At 40.2% G+C, this 18130-nt stretch overlaps 1 protein-coding gene across 1 annotated transcript; it reads left to right on the forward strand.

Annotated features, from left to right (window-relative positions):
* Window positions 1-1930: 1930 nt before the first annotated feature.
* Window positions 1931-16926, forward strand: LOC100657193 (zinc finger X-linked protein ZXDB-like). Its single transcript, XM_064278365.1, has 2 exons — window positions 1931-10472; window positions 11325-16926. The coding sequence occupies exon 1, from the start codon at window positions 2003-2005 to the stop codon at window positions 4400-4402; it is 2400 nt and encodes a 799-aa protein (XP_064134435.1). The 5' UTR covers window positions 1931-2002; the 3' UTR covers window positions 4403-10472; window positions 11325-16926.
* The last annotated feature ends 1204 nt before the right edge of the window (window positions 16927-18130 follow it).

The raw sequence follows: 18130 nt of genomic DNA on the forward strand, positions 1-18130 counted from the left end.
CATAATTATAGTCAAAAACTAGAAACAATGCTAGGATCCATCCACTGTAGAATGGTATGATCATACCATAGTCATTTTTCTGTAATCATGCAATGGAATAATATTCAACACTGGAGACAAAGGGTCTACAGCTACTGTGAACAACATGGATGAGTCTCACAAATATAATAATCATTGAAAGAAACAAAAAAAAGAGAATCATTCAAAAGTGATACATACGAAAGTGATAAAACTATAGAGAAAAGCACTGAAATGATCAACACCAAGTCAGAATAGTGACTATATCCATATGGGAGGCAGTGGGTTGTGATTTGGAGGAGTACACAGTGGGCTTCTGGAAGGCTGGCAATGGTCTGTTTCTTGATCTTGGGCCTGGTGATATAGGTGTTTGCTTTTATAACTGTCTAAACTGTACATACGCATTTTGGGCCCTCTTCTGTATCTCATATTTAAGAAGTGTAAAAGAAAAAGATTTTTAAATGTAAGAGAAAGAAGTGAAGCAATTTTGAAGATGTTTGAATTTTTTATGGATGGAGAAATTGATCTTCTAATCAAGACACAAGTGGCTTATTACATTTAAAAGAGGGGAAACATGGATTATTTAAGCTATACCATAAGACCCAAAGAAGTTGCCATGGAGTCTATTCTGACTCATGGCGACCTCATGTGTGTCAGAGTAGCACTGTGCTGCATAGGGTTTTCAATGGCTGATTTTTTCAGAAGTAGATTGGCAGGCCTTTCTTTCCAGGCATCTCTAGGTGAACTCAAACCTCCAAGCTTTCGGTTAGCAGCCGAGTATGTTAAGCATTTGCACCACCCAGGGATATTTAAACTATAGGTACTCATCATCTAGCCATTACTCTAAATCTTTTTCTTTCTAGACATTTTACCATATATTTGAATCAATTTCCAACTCACTGATGACAAATTGGAGGATTGTCATCATAATTAATAAGATTGTTAGGCCGAGTCCATTACAGTGAGGCTGGACCACCACACTTAAATGGGAGCAAGGCACCCCAGGGATATTGGAGGAGGTCATCTGTAGGGCTTTTCTTGGTAGAGTCTATTGCAGTGACTTAGGGTTTGACCTTATCACATTTGACTGGTACATCCTGTCCAGAGACCCGCACTCCCTGGAGAATTCAGAGTATGCTGAGGAATGTGCTCATTGTGCTTCGAGACTGGCATGAAATTCACCACGGGTGTAACAGAAGGTGGTAGGGCAAAGAGTTGGTTGTGCACTGTATAGGGAGAACCCGGAAGCGGGTTGAGATTTTCCAGATTTCAGTGTGAATTGTTTCATCGTCCAGACTTTGCATATTTAGGCTGAACAGTGCTAATCTGTTTCAGCCCCATCTCTTACTCCTTCTAATCAGTACAAATTTCCCCTGGGACCTTGCTCAAGACAGTTCTGGGTGTTGAAGTTGCGGGGGGTGGGGGGTACGTTTTCAGTAGAAACGCTAGCACAGTTTATTCTCCCAGGAACTTTCTGCCATCCATCTATCTATCCATGCATCCATCACTTCATCCAGCAGTTCTGGGCACGTAGCAAGAACTAGAGCCCATGCTCAGCACTAAAGGGGCTAAAAAACAAAAAAGGCTGGGGGAGTGTCTATTTATGGTAGATACATCGAGGCACGGATTTAAGTTGCTTTTAGCAGATAGATACCTATCTATTCCAGTATCCGTTTACTGAAAGAGCTGTCATTTCCCCATTACCCTTTTGATTACCTAATAATATTAATTGTGGAAATTATTTATGTACATACCAGGCTCTGCCTCTGGGCTTTCTATTCTGTTCCAGAAACCCGTTTTATCTCGTGTGAGTACCAGAATATTTAAATCACTGTGGCGTTAAATACGTTTTAATATCTGATAGGGCCGGTTTCTGCGCATTGCACATTTTTTTCCCTTCAGGAACGTGTTCGGGCCCGCGGCAGGGGGCGGGGTCGCGCCTCCTCCGCTGCTCTGGTTCCAGCGGAGCCTCACGGACACCGACATGGAAATCCCGAGGTTGCTCCCGGCTCGCGGGACACTACAAGGCGGCGGCGGCGGCAGCGGGCCCGCGGGCGGCCGGGCGCACGGAGGGCCTGATCCACGGGCTGGCCAGGGCCCCGCGCGCCGCCTCCTACTGCTCCGGGGACCCCAAGATGGCGGGCCCGGGCGGCGGCGCAAGCAGACTCGCGCAGCCTCACCAGGCCAGGGCCCGAGCCCGCTGGCGCCGAGGCCGGATCACGCTGGTGGCGGCGACGACTTCTTCCTTCTGCTGCTGGACCCGGTGGGTGGCCACGTGGAGACCGCGGGCGCCGGCCAGGCCGCAGGGCCGGTGTGGAGGGAGGAGGCCGCGCCAGGCCCGGGACTCCAGGGACGCGAGCGCGGCGCGAACCCCGCGGGCCGCCCTGAGCTGGGCCCCTGCTGCCCGTCCGCGAGCCCCGCCCCGGCCCCGGCCCCGATCCCCGCCCCAAGCCCGGGCCCCGCCGCGGCCTTCGCTGGCACCGTCACCATCCACAACCAAGACCTGGTGGTGCGCTTCGAGAACGGGGTCCTCACCCTGGCCACGCCCCCGCCACCCGCCTGGGAGCCCGGGGTCGCGCCCGCCCCGCAGGCCGGGGGTCTGATCATCGCGCAGCCGGGCGAGCCACACGCCGCGCAGCCCGGCGACTGCCCCGAGCTGCCGCCCGACCTCTTGCTGGCGGAGCCGCCGGAGCCTGCGTCTGCTCCAGCGCCCGAGGAGGGGGCGGAGGGCCTGGCCGCCGCCGAGGGCCCCCGCGGATCGCTGGGCCCGGGCCCAAGCATGGTGCTGTACGTGTGCCCAGAGGCGCAGTGCGGGCAGACCTTCGCCAAGAAGCACCAGCTGAAGGTGCACCTGCTGACACACAGCAGCAGCCAGGGCCAGAGGCCCTTCAAGTGCCCCTTGGGCGGCTGCGGCTGGACCTTCACCACTTCGTACAAGCTCAAGCGGCACCTGCAGTCGCACGACAAACTGCGGCCCTTTGGCTGCCCGGCGGAGGGCTGTGGCAAGAGCTTCACCACCGTGTACAACCTCAAGGCGCACATGAAAGGCCACGAGCAGGAGAACTCATTCAAGTGCGAGGTGTGCGAGGAGAGCTTCCCCACGCAGGCCAAGCTGAGCGTCCACCAGCGCAGCCACTTTGAGCCAGAGAGGCCCTACCAGTGCGCGTTTTCCGGCTGCAAGAAGACATTTATCACAGTGAGTGCCCTGTTTTCCCATAACCGCGCCCATTTCAGGGAACAGGAACTCTTTTCCTGCTCCTTTCCTGGCTGCAGCAAACAGTATGACAAGGCCTGTAGGCTGAAAATTCACCTTCGGAGCCACACCGGCGAGAGACCTTTCCTTTGTGACTTTGATGGCTGTGGCTGGAACTTCACCAGCATGTCCAAACTCTTAAGGCACAAAAGGAAACACGAGGATGACCGGAGGTTCACGTGCCCTGTGGAAGGCTGTGGGAAATCTTTCACCAGGGCGGAGCATCTGAAAGGTCACAGCATAACCCACTTGGGCACAAAGCCGTTTGTGTGCCCCGTGGAAGGCTGCTGTGCCAGATTCTCCGCTCGCAGTAGTCTGTACATTCATTCCAAGAAACACCTGCAGGATGTGGACACTTGGAAAAGCCGTTGTCCAGTCTCCACTTGTAATAAACTCTTCACATCCAAGCACAGTATGAAGACTCACATGGCCAAAAGGCACAACCTCGGCCAGGATCTCTTAGCTCAGCTAGAAGCTTCGAATTCTCTTACGCCCAGCAGTGAACTTACCAGCCAGGGACAGAGTGATCTCAGTGATGCAGACCTAGTGTCTCTCTTCTCTGATGTGCCTGGCAGTGGTTCTGCTGCAATGCTGGACACAGCCTTGGTGAACTCTGGAATCTTGACAATTGATGTGGCTTCTGTGAGTTCAACTCTGGCAGGGAACCTCCCTCCTAATAATTCCTTAGGGCAGGCTGTGGACCCCCGGGCCTTGATGGCCACCAGTGACCTTCCTCAAAGCCTGGATACCTCTCTCTTTTTTGGAACAACGGCCACAGGTTTTCAGCAGAGCACCTTAGATATGGATGATGTCCCAAGTGTAAGTGCAGGGCCATTGGGATCTCTAGGCTCTTTGGCTATAAAGAACTCTAGTCAAGAGCCCCAAGCTCTGACCCCCAGCAATAAATTAACAGTGGACACAGATGCTCTAACTCCTTCAAGCGCCCTTTGTGACAACAGTGTCTCAGAACTACTGACGCCAACCAAAGTGGAATGGAATGTACATCCTGACTCTGACTTCTTTGAACGGGAGGAAGAAGCCCCGTTTGGGTTCTCCAGTCCAGCTGGAAACTGTAGTTCTCAGAAAGAAACAGATCTTACCACAGTGACTGGCAGCGCATTTTTGGTATGAACTGTATTATTCATTCATCATCCCTTGGCTTGCTTCTGTTACACTCAGTTTGGAGGATATGCTGGACAAAATGTTTAAATGCAGTCATTTGTTACTGGTTTGCAAAAGAATAGATCCCTGGAGTATAAATTGGAGATTTAAATTCTGATCTTGAGTCTGAAACTGACAAGTTTTGTGACCTTGAGCAAGTCACTTAACCCATCTGAGCCTTAATTTCCTTATTTATAAAATGAGGGGGGTTGCATAGGTTGTTTATAACGTCCTTTTCAGCTTTGTGTTTTCATGATTTTGTGTTCTCTTGAAAAATTTACAATGATAACTGTGTTGCATGTGCTTAAAGAGTTAATGATCAGAGGAGCAGTGTTTATCTTTTAAAATTTAATAGAAATTTTAGGCAGTCCCAGAATATTTTTAAAAACTAGTGCTGCATCTTAAAAGGAAGAAATCTAAAAATATAAATTGCTTCTTCTTACCTCTCGATCTTTTTAGCCTTTTTTTGATGGGAGGGTGTATTTTTGTTGTGGGAACTGCTAGGGATATGACATGGACCCTGAGTGAAATATTGGCTTTGTAATGTTGAATAAGTGGCCTTAAATAAGTTATTTAGTCTAACTAACCCTTAGTTTTCTAGCTGTAAAACGGTAATGTCAATGTGCACATAACGGGAGCATCCTTTTTCTATCCTAGTAGTTGGCATTGGAGGGAAAATGTTAATGTGTTTTGGCTCTTCCAGTGAATTTTTTTCACCTTTCTAGTCCTTGTTCCTGCTTCCTAAAAGGAGATAAATTAGCATGATTTAAGATCACATTTGGGCAGGCAAGAAAGAGTTAATTAAGGGGGAAGGGAGTCTCCCTTCCACAGAATAAGGATTTTTGTCTACAGGTTCATGAAATCGATTTGCTAGTATCATTGCTCTGTGTTTAAAGCCGAGCCATGGAGTGACTGTGGAGCCTGTTGTTCCAAGAAAATCTGGGACTCCAACATAGGGAGATTTTCTCCCCTCTGTGTCCTGGAGAGTTCATTGTTTGTCCTCTCCAAAAGTTGAAATGAGAGGTCTGGTTCGCATTTTGAGTAGATGTTGTCTGTCTTACATGAGTATAGCATTTTACAGTTTATGGAGCAGTTTTACAACCATTACAGTTCACTGTCAAAATCCTGTGATGTAGTTGTGACAAAGTCTGAACTACAACTCATAGCTAAGTCACATTCCAGACAGATTTAGTGACTCTTAATTCTATGTATAGCTCAAAGCAAAGAGGAAATATTTCACCTCTTTCCACCCATCTGAGTTTCATGATTTTGGTTTATAAGCAGTTGCTCTCCTTCACCTTAATTGATGTCTTTTACCTTCTGCAGACTCTGTTCCCTCTCCACCCTACTCCCTCATTCCCTTGCATGTGCCCCAGTCCTTGTCTTGTATCTCCTTTTTAAAACAAATATCTTAATAGACAGGTCTCTTTTGTGGTCACTATCTCTCATCCATTCTCCTTATAGTCCATTTTTCAATTCAAAATATTATTTACTGCAAGCCTGTGTCTGCACTGAGAAATTATTTTATGGATTCAGATAGCAATTTGTTCATATTTGAATAAAATGATAACTGGGATATTTTATGTAAGGTTTTAGTGAGAAGTACATTTCTTTTTCAGTACTTTTCTAAATTTTTCACCATGTAGTTCTGCTACAAACACTATTAGTTGCTCTAAAACATTCTAACCCAGTACTGTTTGCATGTGGATGTTAATGGATAACAATTATAGCACTTTGGCAGTGCACTTTACAATTTTCCACTTCGAATGTGTCTGTATTGTCTTTATAATTTTTAAATTGTTTGTACTCATTCAGTGAAAAAGCCAAAAATATACATAAATTTGTGATGCAAACAAATGGTCAGAGTTTCATTGTGTCTAACCATTTAACATTCTCCCTCAGCACTTTGGAATGATTTGCACGCTTATGGCTATTTTGGAAATGTGTTGTGTTAGTTAAGCCTCCTTAGATGATTCTTCTTTTCTTACAAAAAGGAATGCAGAGGTCTGAGGTGAATACACAGGTCATAGCCATCATAACCACAAAGATATTTTAAAATTCTGTCACTCAAACGTATTTCCTCTCATTAAAAACTATCATAAACTATACTTCTATTCTGTGGAATTTTCAAAGGACAAATTTTACTTAAAGGTAAAAATTTTATAGTCATCTGTGGGCTAACAGGATTTCTTTCAGTCAATTTGTTCAAGAGATTTCTCTTTCAACACCATTTTCCCAGCACGATGTTCAGAAGAGCCTGAAATTACAGTAAGAAGTGTGGCTATAAACATAATGGTTACATTTCGTTGGTGCTGGTATAAATTTGCCATTGTTCTTTTAAACAATGGAGCTTGATTTAATTTCATCTCTTTTGCCCTTTGCTGCTTTTCAGTCCTTGGCTTATTAGAGTTTTGCCAATAGAAAACACAATAGCAAGATGCCTTGTAAAAAGGTCAGCATCCAAGTGGCTGTGTTGAGCTTGTTCCTCATGAGTTAACATACTGGCATTTTTACCAGTGATCTTACTATGTTGTTAGGCTCTATTAAGTTGGTTCTGTCTCAGTGACCCCATGTACAACAGAATGAAACGCTAAAGGCTTGTGTAATACAAGTAAAACTTGATAAGACTGTGAGAATCATTTTTTCCCTGTAGATTAAATGCTTTATGTTTCCATCCAGGAAAAATAAGACAAAGCTTTAGTATAACAAGGCATTTGCCACTATTACTTGATTCCAGATAAAGCATGATTAACTCTCTGCTTGGAAGTATTCAGAACCCCTTAGTAATGCTTGATTATCAAACAGATTTGGTAACAATAAGGCCTAATTTAGATGCAGCTCACTCAGTATGTGATAATTGAAATATAAGGCTGAGCTGAAATTTATTTTCATACTGCTTTTGAACATAAGGTTTGCTAAGCAATTAAAATGAGCAAAATACGTGTTGGGGGCCGAGAGGACAAATTGTCTAAGCTTTTTGTCAGAAAACAACTATATACAAAAAGAAAAGTGCTCATTAAAAGTGAATTTTATCTTTTTGTGAGATCTGAATTGATGGGGCTTTTGGTAAATGTTTTAAGCTAGGGACCCCATTGTATATTTCAAGTTAATATATTTTCCTAACTACAAGAAAAATGTAAAGTACTAGGGATATAGATATGAGGGGCAAAATATGAGCCATATCTTCATTTTGAAGAGGACAAAGAAATTCAAATATTAAACATTTCAAAAATAAACAACACCAGCCCACATGTTTTCAGACAGTGAGTCAATGGCTTGGAGAAAGAGGGGCAGGAGCTATAGGCTTTAATGGATGGTTAGGTCTATTTTTTTTAGGTCTACTTGTGTAGAGAAGAGGTTTGGTGCGTTCCAGCCAGGAGAAGCATTACAAATGGAATTGACCACACAGCACTGAGAAAGCCAACCTAGCTGAAAAGCAGGACTTATGTTTGGTGTTTGTTGGGTGTTAGAATTGGGTAGCCAATATGGAGCCAACCTCTAGAGGGCTATGAAAACCAGTCAGAGTAGATAGGACTTGATCTGGGCAGAATTAAGAGCCAGTGAAGATATTTGAGAACAGAAGTCAAAGGAGTGGATCCTTACAGTATGGATTTGATGAGACAGAAATTAGAAATAAGGAAATGAGTTAGCAGTCTGTGGAAACCCTGATGGCATAGTGGATAAGAGCTATGGCTGCTAACTAAAAACGTCAGCAGTTCAAATCCATCCACTATGCGCTCCTTGGAAACCCTATGGGGGCAGTTCTACTCTGTCCTATAGGGTGCTGTGAGGAAGACTTGGACTGGAGTGGTGGTGGAAAGGAACTGATATAACACATGTTTCCAAATTCAGGAAACAAATATAACTTGGTGACTCATTATTGAATATATAGGCCATCTATCAAAAAGAGAGAGGAAGATCAGAAATAATTCTAATGATTTCATGGAGAATGTAAATATTACATTTCATTTACATGAAAGGTCACATTGAAATCTTTCCAGGAATGTATATGTAAAGATGATTAGAGCATGTTTAATTAATTGGAGAGTGATAAATCATATTTATGCCTGAGTGTACACATCATGCATTATCCACACTATTAGGTGGTGGGGCAAATTCATCTTGTCTCCCTCACACGCTCTCCAATTCACCTTTAATGTTTGCACTCTTGCTTCCCTTTAACTATTCACAGCTCTCTTCAGCCACTTCAAATACTTACAATACTCCTCTGCGTCAAAATGAGCTATGCTATCTCTGTCTGCACTTCTTTCTTACTTACTAGAGATATTCAACAGATATTTTATGTGGGAGCTTATTAGTGTAACAAATCCAAAAAAAAAAAAAAAAACAACCCTTTGCCTTCAAGCCAATTCCAACTCATAGCAACCCTATAGGACAGAGTAGAACTGCCCCATAGGGTTTCTAAGGAGTGGCTGATGGATTCAAACTGCTGACCTTTTGGTTAGCAGCCATAGCTCTTAACCACTGTGCTGCTATAATTTGGGGGATGCTGTTTTGTCATTAATTTCAATAGTTCTTATGATAAACTTTGTTAGACTTAGTTCTACCTGTTTTTTCTCAGTTTGGAAGAGGCAGGACTAGCCAAAAAAAAAAAAAAACCAAACCCAGTGCCGTTGAGTCAATTCTGACTCATAGCGACCCTATAGGACAGAATAGAGCTGCCCCATAGAGTTTCCAAGGAGCGCCTGGAGGATTCAAACTGCCGACCCTTTGGTTAGCAGCTGTAGCACTTAACCACTATACCACCAGGGTTTTGTGTAAAAACTAACTTTCATAGATATGTGACATATGATCCTTGGGGCTCTTTACTCAGAATCCTGCCACTAGCTATCATGTTGAGGCACTCTAACATATTCTCTCCATTTTATAGTTCCCCTGACCTCTAATGGTAATAACCCAGAATAATGGAGTGGATAAAAAAAGTGAGAGAGTAGTACAAATAACTTCCTGGGGATCTCATTTGGTTTGATGACGAATTTGATTGCTGCCCTGCATTGTCAACAGAGCAATTAATCTCATTCTAGTTTTCTGCTGACATTATGGACATTCAAAATACATCGACTGTCACTTTGCGTGTAGAAAATACCCTCAGTATTTTTAAACAAAGCATCCATAATAAGGTGTCAATAATTATTCACTAATAAGCGTCAGTCTCTTAGGGATATCTCTTATCATTACCATCATGACAATCAGCAGGTAGGTATTGAAAGCATAAAACAAAAGTATATTTCATTAATTCATGCAAGCAAACATTTTTCAGCACATATTTGACAAATTCTGTCCTTATGCTCAAGCATATGATCTATATGGAAAAACAGAAATCAGCAAGCAATGAAAAACAATATATAATCAAGTTCTAAATGGCTGTAACTTGGAATTAAAAAAAAATTATTGCCGTCGAGTCCATTCCGACACATGGCGACCCTATAGCACAGAGTAGAACTGCCCCAGAGAGTTTCCAAGGAGTGCCTGGTGGATTAGAACTGCTGACCTTTTGGTTAGCAGCCATAGTTCTTAACCACTACCCACCAGGGTTTCCTCACATATTTAATTAGAATAGCAGTTGTCATTCTCGGAGTATGGACTGAAGATAGTGATGAGGAAAATTCAATGCATGGATTATCAAAAGCTATTACAAGAAGTTATAAGAATCTAACATTTAAATTGGGAGACAGCAATTAGGACAAACCATTCTAAAATAAAATTTTAACAGAGTTCTATGTGATAATTATAGCAAAACGCTTTGGGAAATAAATTCTAAATTATGCTTTATTTTTATTTGCTCTAGAATTTTTTTGTGGAATCCTAGATATATTGTTTTATATATGGAAGTGATCTTTTAGAAATCGTGTAAGACAAATATGTTATTTTCAAATGAGAAAACCATAGCACATACTACAAATGGTATTAAGCTTGTATTTTTCTAAGAAAAATTTTCTTTCATCATAGCAGAAATATAAGAAAAATTTAATCTTCTGAAAAAAAAATGAGGACTTTAGAAAATAATTCTATCATGCAGGTATGTAGCTGGAAAGATGAGTATATAAATTTCATTTGATATTTGGGACTGAGAGCTGGAAGTTAACATGGGGAATCCTGAGAGTTCACCAATCATGTGGTGAGGCTCAGGGTAAGCATCAAGGGAACGTTTCAGGTTCTGAATAAAATATAAGTAGTTTAACACATGGAAAGGGGAACAAAATTCATTAAACAAAATAAACTCTCTTTAGTGATAAGCATTTTGGATAAGTAAGTATACAAGATGCAAAACAACCACAAATGGTAGCAAAAAGGAAAACATTTCAACTCTCAGGCATTCTCATTGAGGAATACAATCAAGAAATATCAAGAAATAATTAATCTTTGCCAGGGCCACTCCCCTTTCCTGAATACACATACAATGGAGGGATATAACTGCAGTGTGAGACAATATGCTGTATGTGGAAGAAGGAAGGTGGTCACATGCCTGTGGGGGGGGGTGGGGACATAGGGCAAAACAGAAAGCGGAAATGGAAATTCCACTGGCAATGACTCAGTGAATAGAGCACCAGTTTATCCCAGGCTAGTTTCAATTTTAAAATGCGTGCTGCTGCAGTGAGTACTTTTTTCCTCCCAGACTGTGTTGGCATTGCTTAGTCAATGCTAAACTTAGCGCTCGGTATTTCCAAGAAGACACATTTTTCCTCCATAAAGTCATTTTATGTTCCTGGAGTTAATTATCATTTTATTGTTCTTTATCATTACTAATAATATCAGTAAGAATTTCATCAGATGTCATGATTTATGCTACAGAAAAAAGATGTCATATTATTTTTGCCTCAACTTTAAAAATATTGTTGATTAAATAAAATTTATTTTTTTTCTTTTTTAGGTGAGGACTCACTTTCCCACTTGGGTGTCACTGTTGTTTATGTACTTAGAAAGCAATAGGGTTTGAGAAAATTGTTAAAATATATGTTTGCAATTATAATTTTAGAAGTTTTGCTAATTTGAAAATGTAGAAACGGGCTAGCTGTACTACTTTCTAGATATCAGAGAGGGCTTATGGAAAGGAGGAAGGACAAAATCATTAGAAACAAAAGTAAATTCATTTCTGTCACTAAACCAGATTTTGTATTTATTGATTTTGCTTAAAATCCAGTATTGTGTATTATATAACATAAAACCATTTTAGAAGATTCTATCTACAACACTGAGACTTTAGGTAAGACCTTAAAAATTTTTTTAAGACCATAAAAGTTTGACTGACTATAAAAAAAAAAATTTTATTGTGCTTTAACTGAAAGTTTACAAATCAAGTCAGTCTCATACAAAATCTTATACATACCTTGCTATGTACTCCTAGTTGCTCTCTCTCTAATGAGACAGCACACTCCTTCTCTCTACCCGGTATTCCCGTGTCCTTTCAGCGAGCTTCTGTCCCCATCTGCATTCTCATCTCCCCTCCAGACAGGTGCTGCCCACACATAGTCTCATATGTCTACTTGAGCCAGGAAGCTCACTCCTCACCAGTATCATTTTCTATCTTATATTCCAGTCCAATCCCAGTCTGAAGAGTTGGTTTGGGGAATGGTTCCAGTCTTGGGCTAACAGAAGGTCTGGGGACCATGACCTCCAGGGTCCTTCTAGTCTCAGTCAGACCACTAAGTCTGGTCTTTTTACAAGAATTTGAGGTCTGCATCCCACTGCTCTCCTGCTCCATCAGGGATTCTCTGTTGTGTTCCCTGTCAGGGCAGCCATCAGTTGTAGCCCGGCACCATCTAGTTCTTCTGGTCTCAGGCTGATGTAGTCTCTGGTTTATGTGGCCCTTTCTGTCTCTTGGGCTCATAATTACCTTGTGTCTTTGGTGTTGACATATTTTATTTTGATAGTAGGTGTTGGATACTCCTTTTCACTGCTAAATCTATGTACCAAATCTACTGACTATTATAAAAACTCACTGGGGAGAATCTTGTTTGCAAAGTGATTCTGACTGTCCTTCACTATAGATTCTTTTGGGGCAAAAAATTCCTAAAAGATAAAATGTAACTTAAATTTACAAAAATCATTGACAATTCTTTTCCAAAATAGATATGATAAAGTTTTTTAAAAAAAAGGTTAATTTTGCCCTATAGCCAGGTGTTGTATCTTTGCTTGACAGCATCTGGATAAAAGCATAATAGCACTTTTTGAAATTCTGGAAGTATTCTCCAGTTAGAGTAGCAATATGAAACCATAAAATAGATATTATAGAATCATTGGTTGTCTGTCCATCTAATACCACCTGGCTTTCAGAAATTCCATGAATATATAGTGCTAAAAAATAATAATAATAAAAAAGAAATTAAAACATAGGGTTTATTGGAGCAGTTGCTCTACATGCATATAGGGAGACCATTCTGATTCTTAATAAAACAAGACTCAATGTAGGTTATTTACAATAAAGCTTTTAAAGAGAAGAGGAGGGAGTAGGATAGATAATAACAATTGGCTAATCTTAATGTGATTGATTGAACTATGCCCCCCCTTTATTGTGATCATCTGGCTTCAAATTCATAGCCAATCTCTGCCCTCCCTGCCTCCCCTCTCCGCGTCTCTCTCTCTCTCTCACACACACACACACACACACACACACGTTCATTTGCACAAATCTTAGGTGTAGTTTTTTTTTTTCTTAATAAATACAAGTTTTCATGGTGACAATATTTAATGGCTATTTAACATTCAAAAGTGAAGCTTGGCCCTTTAACTATTTGTAGCTGTGAGACCTCTTGAAATTAAAATGAAGGGAGCACACAGTCTTTTTTATAAAATCACTATAAATGGATTTGTTATTGGCTACCATTTTTTAAGCCAAATAAGACAAATTAACAATGCTGCAGAGTAGTTTAGCAGTTCCTGGTGAAAAAACAAGTTAAAGTTTTATAGTTTTGGGTCAGATTTTTACTGTTAATTTTGGGCATGTGGGTAAGTGAAACCCTTTGAAATCAAAGTAACATGTCTATTTTTAATTTTATTTTATATTAGTAAGAATGAAAAGTTTTCCAAATTTAGGTCCTGCCTATGAAATGCTGAAATGTGGTTAAATGAGATGCTGCTGATTATTTTACATGATAATACGAGTAGTCAGTGCTTTTAACTATTTCTACTCCAAATACTCTTTAGAGTATTTTTAAACTGAATGTTAATATTTGATTCATGCCATTGAAGTGGCTAATTCATTTTTTATCTTATTTTCCTTTTCAAAATAGATGGATTATTGTTTCCAGTTTTTGCGAGTATTAATTATACTTCAATAAACATTTAAATACCCATTTTCCAGTAAGCATATGTGCACACTTCTGTGGGTTAAGTATCTATAAATGGAACTCGGTCATGGTATGCCGAGTTTTAGTAACTACTGTCAAACACTTTTCAGACATGTTTGTACTAATTTACATTCCCACCAGCAGTTACAACAATTCTCCTTACCCCAACACCTCATAGTGTTTGGCTTTTTTTCATTTAGCCATTCTGGTAGGTATTTATTGGAATTTAATTTTGGTTTTAATACACATTTCTCAACTAAAATCAGAAATTATTGCATAGATAATTATAAAAGGAGAAAGCTTGCATTGTATAAAAAATTTCAAATGTACCAATTTATTTTAAAGATGCTTTATAGTGAATTTTCTAGAAGTTTGTGTTTGAGGAAAATATAATCGAATACCAAAGAAATGCATATTAATGTAGTTCAGTAATTAATAAAAATAACTATGAATTAGTTGGCCTAGTGACACTTTGGGGCCCTGGTGGGGTGGTAGTTAAGCATTTGGCTGCTAACCAAAAAGGTTGGCAGTTTTAATCCACAACCTTTCCATGGAAACCCTATGGGGCAGTTCTACTCTGTCCTGTAGGGTCCCTGTGAATTGGAACCAACTCCACGGCAATGGGTTTTTTTTTTTTTTTTTAGTGACATTTTGGACATAACTGCTGGTTATTTTTACATGTTGTTAGCTGCCTTCCAGTCAACCCCTGACCCAAGATGACCCCATGTAGAAAGGGATCAGACTGTTGTGATACATAGGGTTTATTTATTTTTTTCTAGATCTGGCTGACTTTCTTCTTTTTCTTTTTTTATTACAGTGATATACATACAACCAAACATACAATATTTCATCAGTTTCTACATGTACACTTCAATGACGTTGATTACATTCTGCATGGTGTGCAGCCATTCTCTTTTTCCAAATTATTCCACCACAATTAACATGCATTCAATGCATTATAAGCAAAACTTCCCACTTTCCCCCCTCCCTGTCACCCCTGGTAAACACTAATTACTTACAGTGTCCATATATTTGCTTGTTTTATATAAGTGATATTATGTAGTATTTGCCCCTTCTTGTCTGATGTATTTTGTTCAGCATAATGTCCTCTAGGTTCATCCATGTTGTAGCATGCGTCAGGACTTCATTCCTCTATGGTTGAGTATATTCTATAGTATATACATACCACATTCTGTTTATCCATTCATCAGTTGATAGACATTTTGGTTGTTGGCACCTTTTGACTATTGTGAGTAGTGTTGCCACCGTTTGGCTATTATGAATAGTGCTGCAGTGAACATTGGTATACATGTGTCTGTTCTTGAAGCTGCTTTCAGGCGTTTTGGCTATATGGTCGCTATGAGTCGGAATTGACTTGATGGTAATGGGTTTGGTTTTGGTATATGACTAAGAGTGGAATTGCTGGGTCATATGGCAGTTCTATGCTCAACTTTTTGAGGAACGGCCAAATTGTTTTTCCACAGTGGTTGTACCAGTTTACAATCCCACCAGCAAAGGATTGGGGTTCCCGTTTCTCCACAACATCTCCAATGCCTATTGTTTTCAGCTTTTTTCATCAGTGCCATTCCAATGAGGGTGAGATGGTATCTCATTGCGGTTTTGATTTGCATCTTCCAACAGCAAGGGTTTGGTTTGGTTAATGCCTAATGACTTTCAGCATCTTGGTGAAATGTCTGTTCATGTCCTTAGCCCATTTTGTGATTGAGTTGTTTGTATTTTTGTTAAGTTGTAGAAGTATTTTATAAATTTTGGATATTAGACCCCTATCAGATATATGGTTCCCAAAATTTTTCTCCCAGTCTATAGGCTGTCTTTTCACTTTTTTGATAAAGTCTTTGGGTGAACAGGATACTTAATTTTCATGAGGTCCCATCTGTCTATTTTGTTTTTTGCTGCTCATGTTTTTGTTGTCATATCAGATAATCCCTTACAAAAACCTAGGTTCCACAGCTTCACCCCTATGTTTTATTTTATTAATTTTTTATGGTTTTAGTTTTCAGATTAAGGTTCCTGATTCTTTTTTAATTGTTTTTTGTGTATGGTGTAAGGGGTTTGATCCTTGTTCATTCTGTTGCATGTGGATATCCAGTTTTCCAAGCACCATTTATTGAAGAGATTCTTCCTTTCACATTGGATGGATTTAGTACCCTTGTAAAAAATCAGTTGTCCTCCAGTGTATTTCTGGGCTCTCAATTCTCTTTCATTGGTCTGTCTATGTATCAGTTATTATACCAGTACCAGGGTGTTTTAATTAGTGTAGCTTTATAGTATGTTTTGAAGTCAGAAAGTGTGAGTATTCCTAGTTTAGGGTTGCTTTAGCTATTCAGGGTCCCTTGTTCTTCCATATAAATTTGAGGATTAGCTTTTCCATTTCTGTCAAGAAGGCTGTTGGAATTTTGATGGGGATTGGATTGAATTTATGGATTGTTTTGGATACTATTGACATCTTAAATATATTAAGCCTTCCAATCCACCAACACAGAATAGCTTTCAATTTATTTAGGTCCTCTTTGATTTCTTGTTTTTATTTATTTTTTTGAGGAGCCCTGGTGGTGCAGTGGTTAAAGTGTTTGGCTGCTAACTGGAAGATTGGCAGTTTGAACCCACCATAGGAGAAAGATGTGGCAGTCTGCTTCAGTAAAGATTTCAGCCTTGGAAACCCAGTGGGGCAGTTTTATCCCATTTTATAGGGCAGCTATGGGTCAGAACCCATTCAACAGCAATGGTTTTGGTTTTTTGGTCTAATTTCTTTTAGCAATGTTTTATAGTTTTCTGTATGCAGGTCTTTTACCTTCCTTGTTAGATTTATTCCTAGGCTTTTTATTCTTTTAAATGCTATTGTAAAAGGTAATAGTGTTTTCATTGGCTGATTTTTTGGAAGTAGATCCCTAGGCCTTACTTCCTAGTCTCTCTTAGTCTGTCAGCTCTGCACACAATTGCCCACTGACAGATGGATTGTGGCTGCACCTGATGTGCAATAGTTGGGAATTGAACATGGGCCTCCCTCTTGGAAAATGAGAATCCTACCATTGAACTATCACTGCTGTCCTCATAGTGACATTTTAACTGTGTCACTATATGTTTCTGCTGCTCTCTTAATGCATATGTTTCTATGTGATGAGACTGTTTCCTAGTTACTATATTAAAAAAAAAAACAACAAAAAACTATATAGCACATAGTTTTTCCGAGAATGGTGTGCCTTCACCTTCTTCATATCTAGACCTGAAAACCCCTAAAAATACAACAAAGTAGAAACCCAATGCAAAGTCAATGACTATAAGACAAATGTGAAGCATTTGCAGACCATATTGTCCCTTTCGAACTAAAGTTACAAAACAGTTCCATATGTAAGATGACTTTAAATAAATGAATAGATACAAGGAAGACTAAAATAACCAAACCTGTTGCCATCGAGTTGATTCTGACTCATACCGAATCTATAGGACAGAGTAGAACTGCCCCATAGAGTTTCCAAGAAGCAGCTGGTGGTTTTGAACTGCTGACCTTTTGGTTAGCAGCCAAACTCTACTACTGCCCACCAGGGCTCCATGTTACCCATTGCCATTGGGTCTATTGTGACTCATAGTGACCCCATAGGACAAGGTAGAACACATCCTTTTAATACCATAAATTATAGTTTAAATTGTATTGTAGAGGTGGCTCTATAAATTGGTTCTATTGAAAATGTGTATTTTTTAAATAAAATTATTATGCTCATTTTTGACAGGTATATTTGCTTGGTTGAGATAGCGCTTTGAAAATTGTGAGGTGGTATACAGATGTGAGAGGAACCCTACAACTAAGGCATTCTTAGATTCACTTCTGGAATAAATAAATTCAGCAAATTATAATTTTAATGACAAAGAAAAGCAGTAATTTTTAATCTAAGTGGAACAAGAGGATTAGAAAAATACTTATGACTTAGGCTGGGGCTACAATACGACAAATAGTCAAATTAAAACTTTAAAAATAGCCTGTCATATATCCAGATATTTGCAAATAGTCGGCTACTTATACCATGTCTTAGTTATTTAGTGCTGCTGTAACAGGAATATGGAAACCCCGGTGGCGTAGTGGCTAAGTGCTACGGCTGCTAACCAAAAGGTCGGCAGTTCGAATCCGCCAGGTGCTCCTTGGAAACTCTGTGGGGCAGTTCTACTCTGTCCTATAGGGTTGCTATAAGTTGGAATCGACTCGACGGCACTGGTTTTTTTTTTTTTTTTTTTTAACAGGAATACCAAAAGTGGATGGCTTTAACAAAGAGAAATTTATTCTCTCATAGCCTAGTAGGGTAGAAGTCCGAATTCAGGGTGCCAGCTCCAGGGGAAGGCTTTCTCTCCCTGTTGAAGGTCCTTGTCATCAATCTTC

This window comes from Loxodonta africana, chromosome X (assembly GCF_030014295.1).
Source record: "Loxodonta africana isolate mLoxAfr1 chromosome X, mLoxAfr1.hap2, whole genome shotgun sequence".
Lineage (NCBI taxonomy): Eukaryota > Metazoa > Chordata > Mammalia > Proboscidea > Elephantidae > Loxodonta > Loxodonta africana.

Coding starts and splice junctions, on each gene's coding strand:
- LOC100657193 (XM_064278365.1), top strand. CDS start 2,003: ATGGAAATCCCGAGGTTGCTCCCGGCTCGCGGGACACTACAAGGCGGC.